The 25,017-nt window shown below is 40.5% G+C and overlaps 1 protein-coding gene across 1 annotated transcript in view; it reads right to left on the bottom strand.

Annotated features, from left to right (window-relative positions):
* Positions 1–25,017, bottom strand: part of KCNH5 (potassium voltage-gated channel subfamily H member 5) — a 149,921-nt gene that overhangs the window by 36,454 nt on the left and 88,450 nt on the right. Inside the window, exons 8-9 of the mRNA XM_066321624.1 lie at positions 15,055–15,254; positions 3,380–3,632 (exon numbers count right to left, since the gene is read on the bottom strand). Coding sequence (XP_066177721.1) covers positions 3,380–3,632; positions 15,055–15,254 — 453 coding nt within the window. The remainder of the gene's footprint in view (positions 1–3,379; positions 3,633–15,054; positions 15,255–25,017) is intronic.

Raw genomic sequence — 25,017 nt, forward strand, 5'->3', positions numbered from 1 at the left:
GAGCAAATTCTGGTTAATTGCAGTAGGGTGAATTATGAGGTGGCCTCTGGTACCTGATGCCTCTTTTCATTAGCCTGGGGACTCCAAACCCGTGGTCCTCCCTGAGATCCTCTGCTGGTAACATGTCCCCATGCAGAGCAGTGGCACTTAAATTGTTTACTTCTGCCTGAGACGCTGGAAAATTACTGATGTGCCTTCTCAGGGTCACCTCGCTTGCTGGGGAAGTTTGGATAATTAGAGACAAGACGGCTCGCCCTTCTCCATTCTCCTGGCAACTGCAGATGAGTTATGTTAAAATGTGTGTGTCCCTTTTTCCCCAGTGTGGCAGCACCTCAGCTCTACACATGGAGTGCTCCCTGCTGCAGCCAGGACCTGCAAAAGGTGGGACACTGCCCTCAAGGAGGGGAGATAACTAATGAGGGGAACATCATGGAGCATCTGGATATCTCCATTAATGAGTCCTAAAAACTGCAGGTCTACAATTGGAGTAATTCTCTTACTGTTACTGTTTCTGAAATGCTGATTACTGCAGCAGCTGGGCATTTAATTATCCAAAAATGAGAACAAAATCAAACCAGGGGGGAACAAAACGTCACAGTGCTGCAAGTTGCCCTGTCAATCACCAGGCTCCACCTGATTTCAAGCACAAGAAACACCAAAGTGGTGCTGTTGAGGCAGGAAAAATGCTACTGAAGGAAAGAATGGTTGTTCCATGAAGATGGGAAAAAAGAAAAGCACCTGGACAGGATGCCAAGTCTCCTGAGGACACCTTTTCTACAGGCAGGGAAGCTGGATGTGCCAACTCAGCCTGGCTGAGAGGCAAGGCAACATGATATGGGAAGATGGACGAAGAGAAAAAGCAGGATGATCATGGAGCGATTCATGCCAGCACCTGAGGGAGGATGAACCCCTGCACTTCGGATGGAAGCATGAATGTCAGAGACAGGACATGATGGTTCTTAACCTGCCTAATGTCCCTACCTGACTCACTTCTCTAATAGATTCCACATTTAAAAATACTCATCTGCAGGTGAGCATGGTTGAAAAAAAACCCAAACCACCCCTTCTCCCTCTCTCTCTCTTGAAGAATGGCAAATAGCACATTACTGTTTGAACCACACTGCACTGTTATTTCCCTTGCAAGGAGCAGAGGCTACAGACAGCACGTCCTGTTCATTCCTGCTCTCATAGAGCAAATTAATGAGGACAAGTTTCCCAAGGATACTTATTGCATTTCCTCTAGTCTAGGTCACTGCTGGGGGGTGGAAAAGATGGACAGACTGGCAGCACAATCCTGTGAGTTGACTTTCCCTGGGAATACCGGTGAGGCAGCAGATGCTTGGAGCATTCAAAGCAGGTAGTGAGGTTTTCTCACTAGTCAGTTTTTTTAAACCTGGTCTCCCCCTTAGGCAGATTCACGTTCCTTGTGCTTGAACGTCTCAAGGCAGAACAGATCAATAAAAATTATGTTTTTCACTGTCAGATCTGCAGCTGCTGTTTCAGGTGCCACAGCTGCCACTAGAAAATGTCTTTGTAACTTCATCTGGGTGAGATTTTCTCCAACAAGTGAATTTTTTGAATACAATATCCCATTATTTTTTTTTTTAATACAATATCCCTCAGTTCACTGTTCTGCTAAATAATCTGTCAGAGCATGAAAAAACTCTTCAGTGTGTTCTAGGACTAGAGGAAGCAGTTTATCTTGCTTTAAGTTACATTTACACATTCTGCCAATCCCTGCAGTGCATGATGAACACGGCTCTGAGTCACGGAAGAAGTGAAGTCGCTTTTGATAATTAAAGGTAATTCATTTAACCAGATACGGTTAAAAGTCTCTTTGGTCAAATAGGGATTAACATTAGACACTAGAGTTAATACATCTAAAAGGTAGAAACAAAAATTTCTTACTGTCGTGTAATTCCTAACTCACAATATTCATTAATAAATGCAATCAAGTTTTGTGTGTAATCCATTTAGTGATAGCTCTCAGTTCGGTAAATTACACATTTATTGTTTTCATTGTTAAAACCACTTATTTGTTTAAATACTGCTACTTCCTCTTCAGTCTTTTGTTTTTTAAATAATTGTAAGCAAACATAAGATATCATCACTGAGATTAATTATAAAAATGAAATGGTCCAGTGAGCTGGAATGCAAGGAATAATTTCTTATGGAAATTGTTGATTTAGGAGCTTTCATTGTAATGATTTCACATCTGAATATGGAAACAGATTCAGTTTTACATTAATCTCCCTTTTTCAAAAAGTTAGTGTACACTAGAATACAGAAAGGTGCAGCAGGTATTTTCAAAGAGCATGGATGTGTGTTTTCCTGAGCTCATGGTCCAGCTGGGAGAATCCAAGTCATGCCTTGGGGGGGCTGTTTCCATGCAGCTCCATCCACACACTGCCCAACCCCATCCCAGTGCCAGGAACTCACACATTTATAGCGAAACTCATCTGGAGCCCTCTGGAGCCACCCTGAGAGGGAAGAAGAAGTGCAGAGCTTCAGTGGGGCCTGACAGCAGCCCTAGGACCCAGGAATCCATTGGATTTGCCCTCAGGGAGTGACAGCTCCAGCTTAAGGAATCATCAGGATATGAGTTCTACAGTAAATGGGTCTATTTTAAGCAGGCAAGACAGGCTCTGGGTAGTTCTTCTGCAGAGCCACCAGTTTTTACTCCACACGGTTCTGCCTCTGAGGAGGATTCCTGCCTCCACACTGGTGCTGACACTCAGTCCCACCACATGCCACACCTTCCCCAATCCCATACAGGCTAACGAGGGTCTACACTGGGCTCCTTCCCAAAACCAGACAGCACAGTGGAGTGACAGGGTGATTTACCTAAATTCCCCCATTACTCAGATTTCTCAGGACTGTGGTTTGATACATGGTGTAACCCCATCCCTTTGCAAACTCAGATCAGACTCTTTATTTTCTGTAATGCCAGCTCACTACAAGCAAAAAATTTGTCTCCTTGCAGAGACTGTTTGCAGGTGTTATTCTGGGCTAGAAAACAGACAAATGAAAATCCCAGCGTGAAGGTTAATGTGGAAATCCTCCTGAGGGAGTAACATAAAAAATGTGCATTTCCTCCAGCAGGCCATTTAAAAGATGTCAAGCACACAGATGCCATCCTCTTCTGCTCAGAGACACTGTGGCTGTGACCAGTGAGCCATACTGGGCAGAAAGAGCACTCCCAATGGCACAAAAGAGGAGGGATTTGCTTCCAGAGAAGGATCTCTGGAGACACAGCATCTCCATCTTATGACAACTGCAGTCCCAGCTGATGTTAGGCAAGGCTCGTTAATATTCAAACCTCAGCAAAAGGAAAGCACACACACACAAGGCGCAAGCGCTCCAGCAGAGATCACAGTACCTAAAATAGCCACCACCTCGTCGTCCTGGATGACTTCCAAGGATCCTGAGACCACGAAGCAGAGAGCATCCACGCTTTCCCCAGCGTGGTAGATGAGGTCCCCCGGGGCACAATGGATGGTCTGGAACTCCACAGCCAGGGCTCGCAGGCAGCCATCACTGGCCAGCCGGAACGCGGGGTGCTCATTGAAAACCTTCCGGTTCAGGTGCACGCAGATGTCTGCCCTCATATCCTTTGGGCAGATGGAGAGGACCTGGGTAAACGAAAAAATGGGAAAACATGATCAGCTGGGGAAGTGTCCTGGTATAGGGACACAAAGACAGCAACAACTAGAACTCAGTAGATGACTTTAACTGGCTAGCGACTAACAAGCCTTCACCCAACTAAAGCCTAATCCCTGTGCAGGTTTGAATACTACTAACTACACGCTTCTTTTTTCCCCTCCTTCTCTCTCAAAACTGATCTTAAAAGTGTAAAAGCTAATATACAACATAAACACAAAAAAACCCCAATTAAGGATACAAGCATTAAAATGTCACTCTAGGACAGGATGTGATGCCAAAGCCACTGCTGTATGAAATAACCGAATGGATGGGTTGGATGATGTGCCTGGGGGGGGGTGGTCTTCAAATCCATCCATCCATTCATCCATCCATCCATCCATCCATCCATCCATCCATCCATCCATCCAGTCATTTCATAAAGCTCCTGGTGGGAGTTTGATCCTGATTTTGGGTAGTCTTTTCCCACCCATCTACTGCTCTCAATTTGTCTGAAAGGCTGACGTGGAAGACAGGACTGTTCTGTTACACTGTGCTCACTCCTAACAGTTTTCACACTCGTTTTCCAGAGTTGCAGGTGGAAATGCTCTGTCCTGTCTGTGAGTGTCCCTCCAGACCTGGTGCCCAGATATCTGCCTGCTGCTATCCTCAATCCCTGCAGGTGCACAGAACAGACACACAAAGATGAAGGAGCTGGAGGACATGCATAGACAGACCATCCACAACAGAAAAACACCACATTTTGTTCACACTCAGAAAAACCAGTTTTCAGCAGCCTTGATGTAGGTGACCACTTACCAACATGTGTCCAAACATGCCCAGGGCTCAGTTTCAGTGAGATATACAAGGAATTACCTGCCCAGGAGGGCTTACAGACTAGAAAATCCAGAGATTGGAGGAAAAAGGAAGTATAATGAAACCTCACAAAATGTAAAGTGAAGATGACTGAAGAACTGTCCACTATGAAGACATCTTCATTGTAGATCAATTAAGTAAGACCTTCAACTGGTTTTTTACCTTAAATAGCTTTTCCTATTGAAACAGTAACATAAATACACCTGAAGAAAGAAAGTGAAAACCTGTGGGTCCTGTTGGGTTTGTAAACTGTGTTTAATATTTGTACACCCTCCTAAACACACTAACATCCTTATAGCCCCAAAATGCACAGTAGCTAATTGCACTGAGAAGCATAAAGCCTTTTAATGTTTTTCTAGGATAAATGATAGAAAAGAGCATGAGACTAAGAGCACCCTGGAAGTCTCATATCCAGAAGACTGCAGATCAATAGTACTGATTAAGTTCTTGCCATATGGAATTAATCTGGCAGCTTGCTCTGCAGACAGTGCAGGAGACAGGGACACTGGGTTAATGAGTTGACTATCATGGAATAATAGCAGAGGGAGACTCTGGTAACCCTGACTAAGCTTTGAGGCAAATGGTCATGTTAATGAACTCAAGCCACGATTTTAATTTCTGTTTAATGCAAGAGAGGTATAAAACAAATTGCTGCAAAGCATTACTAAAGCTCCTAAAGCAAAGAATGTGAAAAGAATAAATAACTTTTATTTTTATAATAATATTTAGTCCTTTTCTTATTTAGATAGATCAAAGTTCCTTTCAGATCAAAGACATAATGAATGCAGAAAGGCGAAATAGAAGTTATTCTCCCATTCTCTGTACTATGGCAGTGTGTGGTGAGAAGGGGTCGCCGTAACCATGTGCACTAACCTCTTCCACTCCAAATGCTCCTATGAATCCCAGAATATCTGGTAAAATATAGCCTAGAAGGCCTAAACTTAATGTTTTCAAATGCTAAAGGGTGCTTTTTCCAATGGACAGCTACTCTCTTTTTCAAAATGTATTGTTGATTTTTTTTTTTTTAAATTTCCAGCCAACAGCCAGAGATCATAGAGAATCTATGATCTTGTTGAGATAAAAGACCTGCAATAATCATAAATCTCTTCCACATGTAGGTATTCGTAGAATATGACTAGGTCACCTCTCAATCTTTAAAAACAAGAGAGATAGAAGATGCTTTTTCTGCCTAACATTATGAAGCACAGGCTTTCTTTAGAAACTTCCCCCTGCATGAGGTTTTCTCACTTACAACCAACTTCCAAGAGCTACCAGATAACTAGTTTTTATTTTAGTTTACACAGAGTAAGTAAATTTGGGTTAATGATATTTTTCTGCAACAAGATGTTGTACAGAACACATTAAAATCCTCTATGTAAGTTTTATCATAAAAAATTGTAATAAACACATTTCACAAGGTATATTCTCTCTAAGCCATCATTTGCATTAGTAATAGTATCTTGTCTGAGTCACTATAGACCATATTCTGCATCACATTTCCATAATTTAGTAGGGGCAAATGTCAATTCTACAAATGTCTATTTGAGTCATTCCATTTACAAATAGAAATATGGGCACACCTTAGTTTCTCAGTAAAAAAAAAAAATACTTTTGAGAGTGATTGTTTCACCTCAGCCTCACTTTTAGATCAAACAGAAAGTTTGTCTTTATTACAATAAAACAGAAACATGCCATCTTTCTTCATCTCAATAGTAACTTAATGAAAAATTCTGCTTTCTTTTCTACCATGATTTATGATTTTTAACATTTTTATCTACTCTTGGGCCTGAATCATGGTTATAAGTTTTTTATGTCCCTTTAACACTTTCAGAAATGTAAGTACTTTTGACTTAACAAGGCCACAAGCTAGGAATTCTCAAACATTGCTCTTAAGAAAAATACATGACTGATTACCAAATTTTAGCTTTTGAGCTTCCAAACTGCAGAAAAAATCAGTTAAACTGTTGCAGAGGTTATTCCTGTAAGATTCTGAGATGTTCCAGGACCCTTTGTTTGTTTGGAATGTAAAATAATTGTGTCCCTCAAGAATAAAAGACACTTGGATGCAAAGCAGCATACCATTTGCTCACAAATACAGACCTAAATACAGAGTATTAAAAGTGAACACTCAAAGAATTACTCTTTTTATAGACACAAGCAGCATATCTATCATTACACACTGTAATATGAAGAAACAGAAAAAAATTCCATTGCACAGAGAAAAGCCACTCTTAGCATAATTCAGGAATTTTTTGATGTCATGATAAAGTGATTCTCCTAATGATAAATCACCATAGAGAGATAATTTGAGATCTCAGTTACCAACAATATCAGCAGTAAATTAGTAATGATCTAAGAGGTAGCCAGAAACAAATATGCTTAATTTGAGTTTTCTTGCCTGCTACATAGGCATTGAGAACAGAGGATGAAACAGATGACAAGTAAAACAAATATTTAATATCAGAAGATTTGGCAAGATATTGTTGACTGCTGTAGATAAATGTAGATATAGGTAAGGAAAAAAGAGAGCAAAGATGGATAATTGCAACATTCAGCTATGGGTTTACTGCATGCTCTTCAAATGAGCACTTCAAATTCAGACAAATATTCACTGAAAATGATCCCTTACAGATAATACAAGACTCTGGACATTCTTATTGTGAATTGCTCTCACAGAGATCTCAGCATTTTTAGGGCAGCATGCAAACAAAGAAATGCAAACTAGTATCACCATGGCTGTCCCTGCGTCCATACTGTGTACAAATGCACACATATGGGTGCAAAAAAGAAAATTTAGGTTAAGAGAGAGGACATCCTGCAATGCTCAGTCAATCTTTTCACTGTGAAGGAAATACCTCCAACACATCCTGGTAGCAGAACCAAAGCTCAGCTGGGACATCAGTTCTGCCCCGTGTGCTCTGTTGGCAGCGCAGCAAAAACCACCAAGACAAATTTCTGGAGAGGAGATTTCCTTGGAGGTTCCGTGGCCTTTTGCAGTGAAACCTGCAGTGTGTAAGGGAGGCAGGGTGCTCAGGTCACTGCTGGCAATGCTTTGCTAAGGGAGGGGTTTGGAGCACTTGGAGGGGCCAGGTGCTTGTGCTGCTGCAGAATTTGCTCTGCAATAAATCTGCAGCCACAGACTTCCCAGCCAGCTCTCCCCTATGTGTCCAGGCAGCATGAAAGAACAGAAGCTGCTACCTATCAGTGCAAAATCAGAGAAGAAAGCTGAATTCTACACAGAGGAGAATCTTTGCTGACTATACCAAGTCTGATTTCACCAAGAAGGAAGCAAGGCTCCCTGAACAGCACACAGGTGTCCACAAAGACCTGAACCACTACAAAACTGAGGGAGGAGAAAGGAAAGCACAGAGTGATATTTATCACTTGCCCTCTTTGCACAGGAAACTGAATCTCCTCAAAGTCAGTTTAAGACAATTGCAGAGCTCTGCCATCATCACCGCCTGGCACCCAGCTCATACAGGCCCCAGCACAACGATTCCCAAAGCAAAGACTCAACAGCACCATCATCTCTAGATTATCTCACATGGAAAATGCTGACAGTGAGAGAATGGCTTGTGGTTGCTGCTAGAGATTGGGAAATGCAGGAACCAGCTCTGGAAGACCCACAGGGAATTGGCACAAAACATCTCACATTCTTTTCAGCTCGAGACCTGTAGGGGTGGGCAATTAAACCCCCCAGGAGGTTCCATCTGATTTTTTTAACTGTCTCATCCATTTCCTCAGCATGTACAGGCAGTTCAAGATAAGCTTCCTGAACAGCTCTACAGGGAGCAGAGATTATAAAATTTTCAAACAGAAGCAAATGAATCAAAACAAAAACTGCACAGATTAAGAACGTGCCCAAACAACATCTTTTAGGATGGGTTTACAGGTTTATGTATTTGTTAAAAAATCTTCCCCAGCTGGAAAACACTACAGGATGGCTTAGCAGGTATTAGAGAATCTGTTTAAGACTTGTCAACAAAGAGGCCAATGAATCATGAACATTAACTATCAATCCTCTTTCAGCACACAGGATTCCCACATTTTGGAGGTTGTAGGTAGGGAACATATTGACTGAGAACCAACCAAGGGCTTTAACATTCTGTGGAGTAATAACTCAGGCTGTTTTCTAAATTAATAACTATAATAAATATCAGAGATACTAAAAATGCCAGCTTTGAAAATAAAGAAAATAAACTCCTCCAACCTCAAACCCATTTGAGGCCACAGATAGGTCTGTTTATTTTGTGGAGAAAGGCCACTCCGGGTTTTCAGACGTATTCAGCAGTCAGAATCAATGACAGCTATTTACAAAACATCCACAATACTCACTAGGCAGCTGACCAAGTTGCTCAGATTTTTAGAAAGATTTGGCTCATTTGAGTATGGAATTCTTTTTCAGGCCTGGCTAAAAGTGTTACATTTGGCACTGGATGGAGACCAAAGAGACAAAGGTAAGAAAACAGCTGATTGGCAAATCACAGCATTTTTCTGTAATAATCAGGTAATTTTGAAAGGTTCTCAAAGAGGATGTATGGAGCTGAGCAGTAATTAACCCTGCATGCATTAGGGTAGTCTTTAATACATCACTGAGTATCTTGGCACTAAGAACAGAATGTCATCAGCAATGGTGTGCTCTGCTTTCATTGCAGAAAGATCCAAGGTCACTTGGATTTAAATGCTCTGAAATTGAGATCTGAAAATCATATCTAAGCTGAGTTTGGCTTGTTTTCTTATTAATAAGATATGAGCTCAACCAATGATTAAAATGGATAGATTTAGTGGTATCGCAACAAAATTAACTTGTTTTTTTTAAACTGAGTAACCTGTTAGAGACATTTAAAAAATCCCAAGAAATTTGCTGCAGACACCATTAAATTCAGTTTTTTCAACACAGATAGAATCTGGCTAAGGATTTAAAAATCAGGGCAAGATGAGAGGCAACAACATGTCTTTTAAGGAATCATGTGGTTCACCAGCACAGGGGCTAGTGGTCTGTCTAAAGCACAGAAAAGTGGCACACTAATAACATCCACAGGTGACCCCAAGTAGTAGATCCCAGGTTGCCGAAAGGCTGCATATTTAAAAGTTTTACTGTTCTCAGTTTTGTTGTCATGTCTACAGCAAGCAAAATTATTGCACAGCCTTCTAATGGGGCAAGGGATAGACCACAACTGAGAAATCTGTCCTTAAAAAACAGCTTTTTAGATAAAACAAGAAAAACAAGCATCAGAAAGAATGTGTCATACATCAAAGAATTTTCCAAGTCACAAAACTTTCTGGCATTTAAGGTCACCCTTGGAAGAATGGAAATGTTCAGTGCACTATTTTATTTTGTGCTTCTTCTGGATGAAACTTCTCACATATCTTCTCACATACAGCATTATGTAAAGAGACTCACAGAAATGAAGGATGAAAACAGATGTGGAGAAGACCTTCCCCAAGATGTGGTCTGGAACTGACAGCGCCTTTGTCTGCTCCATCCCTTTGGTGGCAGTGCTCAGGAAATTACCTGGCCCATCCACTCAAGGACTTATTCCCCCAGGAATTAAGCCCATGAGCTTCTCCATAGCCCTGGCATCTCCTCAGGCATGGTAAATTCACCATTTATTCTGTATTAATTCCAAGATATTACATCCAAGAGGCAGAGATAACTGTTAATAGTTATCTTTCCTGGTCCTCCAAGCAATCCATGAAGGAGAAACAGAAAGCCCCATTGGTGCACAGGCCCTGCTCACGGACCCACAGGAAGGACAGTGAGATCCTGAGCATCTCTTCTGCATCCCACTTTCCAGAGATCCATGGATTCCAACTGTACCTGATCCTAGCTCAGCTCTGTGAGGCACAACTCCTTGTTGACCTTGTCCCAATCTGCAAGGAACAACCAACAACCTCTACAAAACAGAAATTCTTCTCCAAAGGAATTTTACCTGCCCTTTCCAGCAGGGAACTGTGTGCAGCTATCACAGCTAATGTTGCAGAAGTTTTCTTTGGCCATGAAGCTTGGCAGCCTTCTGTTCCTGGTCATCCACAAGGAAGTCCAGCCGGCATTACAGACCCCTCAGTGCGATGGGACATGGCAGGAATGGCAGCTTGATTCCTCTTTGTTGTCTCACAGTATCACTAATTATTTCTACAGCTCTTGAAGCAAACATGAATAAACTGCACTGTCCTCACATAGATTTATATTTAATGAAGTTACAACCTGTGTCTATTTACCATAAACCCATCTCCTTTATGAAAGCTTAGTGGGCCAGCAGTGAATAATTCTAATACTGTTATGTTCCTGTGATTTCCATTTCAGTCAGTGCAATGTGGAATTGCCCTTCATTATCCCAATTGCCACTGATGTTCAGGTTGAAACTAAATAAGATGACTTTTTTCTCTTTCAACCTATGGCTTTTCGGAAGGAAACTATTGTTAAAACATTACAGACATTTATTTAATTGCTTTCTGAGCAAATTGTAAGCCATACAACAGCACAGAGGTCAAGATGAGAAAATCTTTGGGTTTTACAGACATTTCAGAGTGTTATCATTAGATAAGACCTTGAGACATCTGCATGTTAGTTAATGGTTGTTCTGCTTTCCTGGATAATGACCTATTTCTTACAGAAGAGCTAATATCTGTAAATTTCTCATTTGCTGCCCAGATGTTTTAATAAAAGCTAAGATATTTGAATTCAGTGTGTTCCACACAGCAAATTATTACTGCAAAGATTTTTTAGTCTACTTAAAGATGGTCATATACACAGAAAATAACACCTCTTTTTTAGCTCTCACAAACCCCCCCCCCCAGGTTCTGATGGATAAGAGATACTGTTTAATGCATAAAGGCTTTTCAGTTTTGTCATGTTTTTAATCCCTCTCATTATTAGTTGAATAACCCCAAAATCTGCATCACTAAACATAATAAATATTATTTTAAAAAATCCCATCTTGTTTGAGCCACTGTTACACCAGGAGATAAGTGTCCATGTATTACATATCTCATCCCAGCTGTCAGAGGAGCGCTCTCATGTTTAAGTGATTTAAGATTATGGATCAGAGGCCACTTGCTTCCCCTTAGGTAATAATAATAAATATGCTAATGCTTTTAGTGTCATTGTTAATTCCTTGTTTGTGAGCACTCAGAGGCAGGCTGGAGCAATGCTGTCTGAAGGCAGGATTTGAGGATAAGCTATTCCCAAGGAGATGAAGGAAGCCATAATTCTGAGCTTGAAGCACCTCCAGTTTAGTGTGGGAGACCAAGTCCTCTTCCACATACAAGGAAAACACACTGAGGTTTTAAATCCTTTTCAGGACATCCTGCTACACAGGCAGCAAAGATTAGATCTTCACTTAGCCTCTTGCATTCTCTAAATTCTACTTTGCCCTCAGTTCTCACATAAGGACTCGTCAGTTTTGGCCAAGATCTTCCTTGGGACTACACACCTAATGTGTCCCTCGGGGATAAATATTTGAGGCAACAAATCAACACATGTGAAGTGGTAATAATTTCAATCAAGTTTTAAATTTATGTTTTTATTTGAAGCATTTTAATTCAAAAACTTCAGTTATTAAAGAAACATGTTAACTCCTCCTCCATCAATGCTAGGACTATTTAACACCATAGAAACCTACCTATAATACTCATTTAATAAACCTCATTCTTCCTCCTTGTTCTTTAAATTTAGAGTTCAAAACAAACCGATTTCAACATTCTGAGTGACTGAATGAAATGTATTACAAATTTGGGACAAATGACATCACAAAACACACTCCAGTGTGACAATGGAGATATATTTTGAATTATTTAGGATGTAATAGTGTGTATTAGGTTGAAAAAAATCCTTGGATGATGGAAACTGTCTGATCTGTCTGAAAATGAAAAGCTGAAATTCCTCAGTAATTATCCTGTGTCACGAGCATGTGTGTTTTGCAGGATAATAAGAAGCTTAATGAAAAGTTCATAAAAATTAAGGAAAAATGGGAAATCATGTGATGCAAATATATCCTCACAAAAGACTGCTCAGAATGTCATTACTGAAGCTTTGAAAATGAAACTGGCAGAAACCTCTAAAGTCAGGTCCAGGCTGTCAGACAAAGCACTGCAGAGAAGCAATCCAAGACCTGGAACAATGATCACCTTTTCCAAGCCGGAGCACTGTCTGGACTCAGCAGCTCAGCTGTAGCTGCAGTGCATCCCACTGGCCCCTCTGTACCCACAAAAATAAATCTGGGTACCTTGGGGGTGCCTCTGCTCCCATCCTCCTGCTGTTCTAGGTTTGGTGCAGATGGATGCAATTTACAGCAAGACTTTGAAGGGTTAATGAAGGACCTGAGGCAAGAGAAACCACCCACCCTAGATGACCAATCTCTAGAACTGTATTGTTGTTTCCATGGCTTTTTCAGCTGGAGTTTCCAACTGTTTTTCATTTGTTTGGGTGACATATATTGTAATGCCTTCCTGAGCGGAGATAAATGTAAGACTGACTGCAATGCAACACAGCTTTCCAAGCTTTTGCTAAAGGCAAGGTTTTTGCAGCAGAAAACAAACTGCCTGATCCTTGCCCTCATACAGACCCTGGGATGCTCTGTGCCGGCACTACAGGCTGCTGGAGCTGTTGCTTTTGCAGACTTGCAGGCTGTAAGGGACACAAAATAACAAAATATCCAACCCAATGCTCAGGTTCTTACATTTCTCTTGTCTCTGTCCTTCTGTACCATGGGCTTTTCTGAGAAACTCAACTAGCTGCAGCTACTGATGAACACATGCAGAGGTTCCTGAAATCCTTCCACTGTTTTAAATTGGGTTTTGATCCAGGCCTACGTGTGGGCAAGTCTTCACCAGGGGAAAATTGTTAAAAAAACCTAATTCACAGATTTTACAGGTAAATTAATTATCTAGCTAAGCAGCCACTCCATCTTGCAGCCCAGAGAACAATGCTTGCCATGAGTCAGAGATTGTGGCTCTAACTGCATTTTTATCATCTATAAAACCGGACATGCGGAAACTGTGGTAGGAAATTTCAGTAATTAAAGCGTAGGTTCTCCTAATTAACTGCAAAGCATCATTAAAATCTAATGAAACGCTAGTGGAGTAACACAGGACTCTGGCTTAACTGCAAGGAGATAAATGCAAATGGGAGTTCAATTTCCATGTAGTTTGAAGTTAATACAATAGGGCTGAATGCATTTACAGTAGTTTAGAATAGAAAAGCTACTTTTAACACGTGTGAATCAGGATTAGGAAGTTAGGGTATTAGTGTATAAGAAGTTAACATATTAAAATGTGGAATACTGAAGCACAAGAATCAAAGAAATAAAAATTTTTGCCACTTAAAGTAGTTGTATTTCTGGTGGTAAACTGAATTTCACAGCAGATGATAAATAAGAGAACTGGTGTTGCATCAGCATGATGTAAGACTAAATTTTTAAGTGCAGAGATTTCATCCTGGCACAGCTGAACAGTCTGCATCACCCTCCCATGTTGCACCAGAGATTCAACTGAAGAAAGAACTTTAAAGCTCTGCAAGCACATTTCAAGAGTCATCTGTCATCTGTCATAACTCTTTTGGACCCTTGGCCTTTAAGTCCTTAGGAGGGAAATAATGGATACTGGAGCTTGAATGTCTAATTTAAACTGACATGTACTAGGTCCACAGGAGCCACAGGAGCATTGTTGGTCCTCACTGAACAAGAATCTGCACCTAAAACTGTTTTATCTTGCCTTATGTTCAAGGCATTACAGATAGAACCCTTCCCTCATCTGACTTCAGCTCTCTGAAACCTCCAAGGCTGGACAGACTCACTGCACATGCAATGCAGAAAGAGAGCTCTTGAGGAGCAGTCGTGAGGTCAGTCCCGGCCCATGGTGAATCACTTTCCAAAGATGCCCTTCTTAAATCAGCTTTTGAAGAAGCCTAAATGACCAGTCCCTTCTGAGGGCTAAAGTACTGTAGGACTTCCACCCTGGCATGGATGTCAACAGCATCACATTCTCTGTACCTCCCTACCAAAGGCCTGAAGTGCCAGTCCACAGATCTGAGCTCAGGGAGATCAATCTCCACTGCCATTAAATCCTATACTAATTATGCTGATGGATACACCGATGTCCTGGGCATCAGCAAAAGGTCCAAGCCAATCAAACTCATTTAATTGCAATGCACAGATGCCAATACTTCTCAGGATAATACAGATGTAGTGTAGACATCAAATTATGTTCTTGGGCTAATTTGAAGACCAATTTCCCATTGATTTCAATAGTTAAGTACACTAAAATTGTTATATATTTAAACAAACTAAGACTGGAAAGCAGAAAAAATTACCACAATGAAAAATGAAGGCATACATTCAAAGCAGCAAAACAGTTCTAAAAACGTTTAAAACATTTTTAAAACAACCAGGTTTTTTTCCAAATGCAAACATAATAAAAGCATAACATGCACTTAAGAATTGTTAGAAAATTATAAGCTGCTATACAGCCCACTTTCTGAGAAAGAACACAATGGACACAAACTCTAGCTCTCTAAACTGTTACCTTGGGTGTTCCTACCTTTTCTGTGTCAATTCCTTTAGACATGGACCAAGTTGAGACAATGTAATCCATGACTCTTTCACTAAGGCCTTTTGGGACTTGATATAATTTGAGGAAATCCCTCACGTTGTTCAGCATCTCATGGTACCGGTTGGTGTTGGCATACATTTGCTGGAAAATGGTGGTGACATTTCCAAAAATAGTTGCATAAAGAAGAGCTGGGGAAAAAAAAATCAAAGATGAAAATTAATATGTATGCTCTAGTAAATGCTAATCATAATTCAAGGACAATGTCAGAGAATTTTGTGTTTTACATTCTTACATTAGACATTACAGACATTTCAAAAAAGAGAAACGTTCTGGTATCTCATAATACCAGTGTGCTCCACTACATCTGTTTTTGACATTATCAAATACACAGAAATGTGCCTGTAATTTTTAATAATCTTTGCTTGGAGGTACTTTATAACAGAATTCAGCTATGCATTTCCATACTGCTTTTTTTAAAAAACAACTGCAGCCTATAAATGATAAGAAATAAGCCACCGTGAAAGGAAAAAATTCCTTCCATTGCTCAGTGCATAATGTCTTTCCTCTACACAACCCATTTCTACCTCATTCCAGAAATCTCACTTTGTTTCCCATCAATTTACTATTGTACATCACCCCTATGTGAGAGGTGGCATTTTTAAAGAAACGTGGTGCTCTCCTAACACCTATCCAATAGAAGAATTATACTTCAATTTCACACAGTGCTTTTGATATGTCCAGGTAGAAATCAGATGTCGAAGTTCATCACAAATACAGGATCACACCAAACTAGGTCACACAATGTGTAGCACAAATGAACACAAGATTTCTGTTCAAGAAAACACAGCAGAATAACAGTCTGTGTGATGTTGTAAGGGCAGACTTTTTCCTTGCTTTTCTGATTGCTGCATCATATCTGCAAGCTACAGAAAGATTTTCTATATCTCTGTATCCATTCAGACATATATCAACACTTAAGAGTACAAGTATATGGATTATAAAAAAGTTTAGATGAATGCCACGTAACTTTTTTATTTCTTTAGCTTTCTCTGCTCTTTTGGACTTCTGCAGCAGGACAAACCTGGTGAAATATCACTTCTCTTAAGTGCAACATCCCTCATCCTTCTGAACAGCTGCTGATTTATCATGCACTCATCTCATCAGGTATGTGAGGGCACAAATATCTCTGATGTTAGATGCTACTGCAAGTCTTCATAAATGTATAGAGAAGCCCTAATTGCCCCCAAAATGCTGTCCTTATGCAGGAGCAGAATTTCTACCATCTGTAACTACAGCTAGACTGCATCTGTAAATCCAATGCCTACAACCCAACTGGCCATGTAGACCTACTCAGAGGAGACAGGCTGATTGAAAATGTGCCCTGTAAGGCTTGAACAAAGAGATTCAACTGTGACACCTGCCAGGTTGGAAACAGTTAAGAATGCCATGATGAAAACAGCCTGTCTGAAGCAACTGGCACCTGTCTCCTCCTCTTGGCAGAGAGGGTTTGTAGAAAAATATATGGACAGAGAAGAAATTCTAGTCCCGTGTCTCATAGTATAGGGTCCTGGAAAAGTTGTACTTTAAAAAAAAAAAAAAAGTTTCTTCAAGAAATTAAGGGTAGACTAAACCATTGGATCAAGAACACAAAACCCCTGTGGACCATTCAGCAAAACCTCACTAAGTCAGAATCCACCAGCCTGTGGAGTCTGCACAGACAAACTCAGCATTGTCTCCCTCTTGGAAACTAAAGCCTTCCTTTAGAACTGGAAATGGTAAAAATGGTTGAGTTCATCCAAACACTCCACTCCTCTCACAGGTGACTGCATGGGGGATCTTTGGCAAAGACTTAAAGGGAACCTACTTAGATCTTCACAGCTTTGGAGCTGTGCCTCAAAGGCTCTGCTCACTCGTGGTGCTCCCCCATGCCCGCACCAGTAGCTGCTGAGGGTGGTTTGCAGGTTTTGGGGGGAGAGAAGATTTTTCATAATTTACCTCTCACTGTAAAGTCTCTCCCCATCACTGTTTTCTACATAATAACTAGAAAAAGAGTTAATTTATAAAAGGCTGATTTTTTTATTGTTTTGCAGGTCTAGGTATGCAACAAAATTTAGAGATGCTGACAAGCACCTAATGTTGCTGTCACCTTCAAAGGGTTAAGGCTCTCCATCAATAATCCATACTGTCCATAATGAGCAAGTGAAGATATTTCAGAGAATCTCTACTTAATGAGCAAATATTGAAGTGACAAGTGTGAGCCTTACCTCTCACCTATAAAAAAACAAAGGCAGATGAGTGCTACCAAGGGCATTTCACTTATGCTGTATTTTAATTATTTTTGGCAGGTGGAATTGGCAGTAAAAATATTTTCAAAAGGTTCTGAAAGAAAATAAAATGCTGCGCCTTTCTCTACAGTAAAAATGTTCAAGCAACATCTAAAGAAATCTCTAAAGTTATTCATACTCTAAAATAGTTTTTATTTAGTCTCTCAGTTTACAATAAACAGGAGAGATGAGGTTGAAGGTGAAATTACGCAATTTCGTGAAAGGACTGCTTAGGTCAAACTGCATTTATTCACCTTCTCTTTAATGACTTGAATTTCTCCAAACATTTCCTGTTATGTTCCTACAGTCATGCAATGCTCATTAACTCAATTGTTCTATGTGTGTAAATCTGGAACAGTCTTCACTAAATTTTATAGAGATAAATTTGATGTAATGATGCAGAAATATTTTTTCCCAGCTCTAAAGGTGAGGTAAGTGGTCCAACTGCAGTTGTTGTTTCTATTTTTACTCTTTTTACTCTCCAAAATCTCCCCCAAATTACATACAAGAACCCAAGTACTATATACTTTTACATATAAAATCTGTTACTATATCGGTACTTTTATACAACATTTCTGAATGATTTAGCAATGGTGTTACATAAATGTTTTAGCCTATTTAAAAATAAGGAACTTTCTGGAAAAAAAAATGACTCAGAGCTACCTAAATAATCCCAAAGCATTTCAGATCTCTTATTTTCCTGACCATATGTTAAATACATCCAGATAGGAACATCTGCCTTAAGGAACTGAAGGCTTGATTGAGAGATCTGATTTTCCTTATGTCCTGCTCTACACTACAGTATTATTAATCCAAGCATATACAACGTTCCTCTAAACTGTAACTGTAAAGAAGATTAGTAAAGGGATACCAGCCTCTTCTCCCAAAAATCAAGTGACAGGACAAGTGGAAATGGCCCCAAGTTGTGCCAAGGGAGAATTAGATTGGAAAGTAGGAAAAAATTTTTCACTGAAGCAGTGTCCAGTAGTGGAACAGGCTGCCCAGGGCAGTGGTGGAGTCACCATCCTTGAAGGGATTTAAAAGACACACAAATGTGGCACTTGGGGATATGGTTTAGTGGTGGGCTGGGCAGTGCTGGGTTAATGGTTGGACTCAATGACCATAGAGGTCTTTTCCAACTTAAACAATTCTGTGATGAAAAATAGAGATTTTCATTTCTGCATGTTGAGCTGCAACTTCTTCAACTAATTCTGATATTAACTATTCCTGCAAGATTTTTAGATCAGTACTGTTAAAGTTCTATCATTCAGGAGAGAATCAATATAAATTCCAATATACATTTCAGTATTGGGTTTACACAGCCTAATTTTGGTACTGAGGGTGTGGCTTCTGTGTACATAGGGGTGGCTCCTGTGAGAAGCTTCCTCCACGTCCAGCAGAGCCAATGCCAAGCAGCTCCAGGACAGATGTGCCACAGGCCAAGGCTGGGCCAATTAGAAATGATGGTAACACCTCTGTGATATCATATTTAAGAATAATAAGGAAAAAAAGGTATTGTGCAGATATAACTGTAGGCAGAGAGGAGCAGGGTGAGAACGTGTGAGAAGAACAGCTCTGCAGATACTAAGGCGAGTGTCTGGCATCCACACAGGGTCAAAACACTACAATTAACTAAATATAAATAGAGAGAAACCCACTACCCAAAAATCCTATTTATGATTTCAGAAGCTGAGCAGTTTTCTGTTATTTCTTTTGACCTCACCTTGACACATCTGCTCAGACTGCAAAATGTTTGCAGGCACTGTTTGGTTCAACACCAGGCAGTGGCCATCTCCTACGTCAAACAGCCTTGCTGAGAAGCTGCAGCAGTGAAAAAGCTGCCGCTTTCCTAACAGAAATAGCTTTCCTCAAATCCACCAACACATTTCAACCAAGTTACTACTTGGGAGAAAATAATCCTCCTAAGCCCCCTCCTCCATCACTGTTTTATAGCACTTCTTTGATGACAGCCCCAGCCTCCCACCTCTCCCCCTCAGGGACACTCCTGTCTGCCAGCTGTGCCAGTGAAAGCACCAACATAGCCCTGTGGTTTTACAGCTCTTCAAAAGCCCACCCTTGATTTGGAATCCTTGTCCCCACTATTTTGCTGTTAAAATACTCTCCCCCATCCCAGCAATGTTTAACATCAGTATTCAATGACTGTTTCCCCGCATTTACAGGGAGATGCCAACACCAGAGCACACTTATACATTTTTCTTCCAAAATCATCCAAACTAAAAAAAAAACCAAAAAAAACCAAAAAAACAAACCAAAAAAACTTTCCTCCCTTGTAGCCAGATCACTGACACATCATCCAATTCATCCAATGTATTTATCCTCCTATAAGCCCCAAGAGTGCACTCTCTCACCCACTTTGCAGAGGAGAAGCTAATGGGCAAAGGTCTGGATTCAGCAGTGAAATTCAGCTCTGAACTCCTCACCAAAACCATCTGAGCACTGAAATCAGGGGGGATTTGCACACAACTGTGTCTGGCCAAAAGCCCACGACAACTGCAGGTTTCAGATTCCACCACCAGCCTGGCACCCCCAGCTGTGTGTCCTGCACCGTCCCTGCTGGGTGCTGGTGGCATTCCTACATCCCACTCTGCAGTTACACAAGGTGCACCGCTCCTCCCTGGGTCCAGCTGACATCCAGCCCCACTTTCCTGGCCCAGCAGCCTCCTGATACTACAGTAATGTAAACCCTAAATTAAGACGATAGTTATAATAAAGATCAGCCTGTAAAATCCCCGCTAACATTAATATTTGCTTGATGAGAATGAAATTATTATGTAAATTAGATGATTATCAGTGGTAAAATGTAGGAACTCACACTCACTGTTATTCCCCTCGCATGGGACACTGCACAGAAGAGAGGGACAGCTACTTTGGAGGTAGTTGAGCATTTGACATTCCATATGCATAAATCCTTATTAAAATGAAGGCTTTCAACTGCACTTGTAAGGTGGTACAGTGGGTCACTAATTCTTAAATGGTGAACCTGGGAGCTTTTTTTTTCATGAGCACACTCAGCTAATGGAAAATACTTGCTTTAAAGCTCCAGTGCCTCACCGCCATGCAAATGTGATGACCTGTCCACCTGCACTTTTGCACAGAGCTGCAAGCCAAGGCTGGCTGAAATGGTATTGCAAAACACAATCTTAAATTAAAGATAACATTGTCCATAGCTATCAGTGGGTTTGGCTTCCAGTCCTGTGGCAGTGATGGACAAGAACTGGAGCTGGCTAAGGTTATTCAGCAGCACAGATAACAAAATTCCTCATTTCAACCCCCTGAGGATGGAGGGACAAGGGTCCTGTCCTGGTTTAGGGCAAATGTGGGAGAAAGGTCTGATGCTAAGCAGCTTCAGATCAGTTTGCACACACATTCCCTGCTCAACATCCCCTTCCACAGCCACCTCATGTGATTAGATTACTTTGTTCCTTCACCTGAGAAACAGTGCCAGCCATCAGAAAGAGAGCCCTGCACAGGCTCAGGGGGATTCCTGTTGGTATTTGGACTGAATTTCCTGCATTTCTTTCAATCAGAAGGCTTTACAGGTCTTGGGATTGCCAGGGTCTGCTTCTTCCTCATCACATTAGTCAAGGGTGTTAAGCAACATATAGGAAGGCACAGCCTGAAAAATGGTGGCAATTACACCACAACAGGCAGCAGGGCAAACAGCAGTACCCTGTGTTAGCTAAATGGTAAAAGCATCACTTTGCTGGAAAAATCCTTATTTTGCAGTGAAAAGGCCTTAATTCTAGAATCTTTTCCTCTAAGAGCTCTGAATTAAGAGGCTTATTGGGGCTTCTTTTACACATTTCATATGCAGTGGAAGTTGGATTTAATGGGTCACAGCTTTTGATAGTAACAGCTGGGGCAGGAATATTTAAGTTTCCATTTATCAGAACACTATGACAGAAATACAGATAAGGATTAACTAGGGAAATGAGAGAAACCATTTCTTATAACAATGCTTCATCATTCCTGGGTCTTCGGAAACCCATCACCTCCTTGCCAGATGGCATTTCACAAGCTGCACAACGTCCTGTGCAAAGGTAAATGTTAAATAAAACACAATCACTTCCTTAAAGGAATTACAGTGGGTGCAGAAGGAAAGTAGAGAAGCAGAAGTTAATCAAAGTTTATGAGAATTATGTTTACCATGAATTCCAGCAACTTCCATGCCTCTAGCACACTTTGCTCTATCCTTATTTATCATTTTCTCCATTTTGAATATTATCTCCAATTCTGCCTCATTTCCATGCAAATCTCTCCAGTATTTTGGAAAAGGCTGAATAGTGTCTGTCAGACAATCATCCACCTATCACACAAATCTTTCTCTTTCCTTTTTCCACAAAAAAAAAAAAAAAAAAAAAAAAAAAAAAAAAAAAAAAAAAATCCCAGAGTGCTGTCTTTACTGTTGTTACTATCCAGAGCTAAGACCCAGGGATCAAAACCATCCTGTGCCTCCCTCACTGTGCCTCAGTGTGTCAAAACTGTCACCAATAACAAGCACAGGACACAAAGGGTCTCCAGCACTACTGAACTGCAGCACAGGAACCAAAGGGAACACCTCAAAAATAAACTTCCCTGAGCAAAGTTGGCAGCTGTCAGTATCCCTGTGTGAAAAGAGTTTACAGCTCCGTGCTGGATTTGGGCCATGAGGCTTTTTTCTCTTGTTAACTTTTTTTTTCTCCTCTTTAATGCTTTTAAGGGATTTTTTTTTTATTATTTTTTAGTGGGACACCAAGTTCTTGTCACATTAAGACGAACTCAGGATAGCAATGTTGCTGGAGGCAAGATGCCAGAACATCACTAGCACACTGAGGGACACCACCTAAATTGCCTGTCTTGTTAAAATATAATGGAAAATTTGTAAACACACCTTCAAAGTACTGCACTGTATGAAAAGATGCTTCTAGCTTTCTGCTCCTAGGTCCTTTTTTTATGTGTATGCCAGTGCAGAAGTTTGTGCTGTATAAATCTATGTGCTGGGGTGGTTTAGGTACTCATAAATATACATATACAGTGTAAAGGTGAACGTACAGTATCAATGGGCCCAGAATTTCTCCAGCTGCAAATTTTCCTTTGAGTCTTATAATTTGCTCGTTTTGTCTAGTTCTTTCAAATCCAATTTTGCTCATTCATTTAATTAAATGTTCAGTTTTATCTCAGCACAAATAACAAGAATGGATTTGGGTCAATTAAAGGAATTATTCCAGCTATAAAATACCGGCCATGTACAGCCCTGAGCGATGTGGTAAACACACGTTACCATAACAGCAAGATATTTATACAATATCTGTCTGAAAATATTAATGAGACAGAGAACAGGTAAAGCAATATTGCTTCTATTCAGCAGAACTCAGCCTGAACTCTGTGTGAAGATGGATTTTTGTGAGTAATTATAGCGTATTTTTAGGAACAAGTAAAGTACTTAACCTTTAATATTAAAAGCCTCAAATTTGGAGATGATGTTTCCATCCTATTGTTTTCAGAGTAATTCTGCTTCATAAAATGACCACAAAACTGATTCACTGAACTCAACAATAATATTTTTTACTCATCTAAGTCATCTACAGAAGCACTTTCTCTCTAATCTTCCATCCAGCAAATTCAGCACTTCTAGACAGAGCTCAACAAACTTTCGTATCCAAAATTTTCCATCTGATGCTGACAGATTAGCCCTGATAAAGTTTCTCTTCCCTGACATGTTTGCACTAAACCCAATGGAAAATAAAGAAAAGGGTTTCACAAAAAGTTTAAACAATTCACCTCCAGCTTTTATAAAACTAAAATAATTCACAGCAAAACATTTTTCCTCGAGTCTTTTGATTCTGACTATTAGAAACCTGAGCAACGGAAGAAAATCACATTTTGATGCAAAAAAATTACTCTTAACAGCCTAAGAAAAAGTCGAACATTAATTATCTTCACACATACCCTCAGTTTCTATTGCAATGGAATATTTTCCACAAAACCAAGCCATGAGTTCCTAGTGCACTGCTAGCAATAAGGGGCAATCCAAACCCCTTTTTGCCTAATTTATTAGCACCAGATTTCCATTTTATCAGCACATTTGTGTACATGACTGGTGTGAAGCCTGCTCCCCACTCCCACGCTTGGGCAGAGCTCAGGGCTGGACCTCAGCACCTCTCCTCTTTTGCAGGAACAATGCTGGTTTTGTCTAAAAAAAACTCACATCAACATTTTTCAGACTTTCAAGGTGAATTAGCTTTACTCTACTCTGATTATTCACTTTGGGAACCTGCCCTTCATGGCAGTATTGATTTAGCTGTGGCAGATGCTGAGCTGTCACCGAGCCTGACAGCTTCTTCAGAGCTTCCTCTGTGGTTGTCTTGTAAAGCAGTCAATAGCCAAGTGAAACCCTACTGTGAAAACAAGCACGTTTCCCACTTTTATACTCTATGAAATCATGTGTCCTGCTCTGCAGCATCCTTCTGGGATGAGGATGAAGCTGGCCTCTCAGTTTGGCGCTCAGCATTATCAATTAACCCTTTGTGTGTTCAAAGCACATCCACCCCCCTGCCTGGCACGTTGGTGGGACCATGTTCAGCACAGGTCTGTGGCTTGGCAATCACTCAGAGCTGCCACAAAACCATTTCTTATCAGGGGAGCAGGGTCTTTGGAGAAGGTGGATGTGCTCAGGAAAGGGTTCCATTCCCTACACAATGCTGATTTGGATTGCAGCATATTTGGATAGTTTTTACATTGCCTCAGAGAACACCTACGGTCCTATGAAAGCTCCCTGTGTTCACCTTTGCAAAGGGGCACAAACCACCCTTGTGAAGGGCAAAATAGCAGGCAACACCCCAAAAATGCTTTTGCATTGTTCATCAGAGGATCACAAAGCCAGATAGTAACATATAATTTTAAATTATTATTTATTTATTCATTTATTTATACATTTATATGGAGAACTGGACATCAGCACTCCAAAGGCTATAAAAACACCTCTTTTCAGGTGAAACAAGCTGTCCAGATACTGTACCATTCACATTACCTCCACTTCTCTCCACCAGTCCAACAGCTCTGCACCATTTATCCCCTTCTCCATAATACCAACAATAAAAAAAACATTCCTGGAAACATTGTTAGCCATCGATGTTGTCCTGGCAGTGGGGGTTTGAGAATATTCAAAAGAGCAACAAAAGATTGCGTAAACCATCAAACTAACACCAAAAAAACGAAAAAAGCCTGGCTTTCCATTTTGGCCTCAGTGCATGTATTGCTGAACTCTCCATGACTATATGAGACTGGAAAAGTATCTTTATTTCCTGGCACCAGCTCCTGGAGCTCTTCTCCTCCCTGTCAAACTCCTTCTGATCAGCACTTGTTTCTATCCGATTACCTCTCTGTTTTCTTGCTCACTATTCCAGGAAGGAGATGCTGGAATTAGATTTGCTGCATTTCCATTCCTACATTAACACTAATTTCACTGAAGTCAATGAAATTACACTGATGTCTGGAGAGTGTCTGAGGAGAATAATTGAGTGTATTTTATCACTTTCCTTCGACTTTTTTAGTGACTGTTTCATGGCATTTTCAAATGTCCCATTTCACTAAAATGCACTTATTCCATGAAGTTGCTCTTGGGACT

This window comes from Sylvia atricapilla, chromosome 6 (assembly GCF_009819655.1).
Source record: "Sylvia atricapilla isolate bSylAtr1 chromosome 6, bSylAtr1.pri, whole genome shotgun sequence".
Taxonomy (NCBI): domain Eukaryota; kingdom Metazoa; phylum Chordata; class Aves; order Passeriformes; family Sylviidae; genus Sylvia; species Sylvia atricapilla.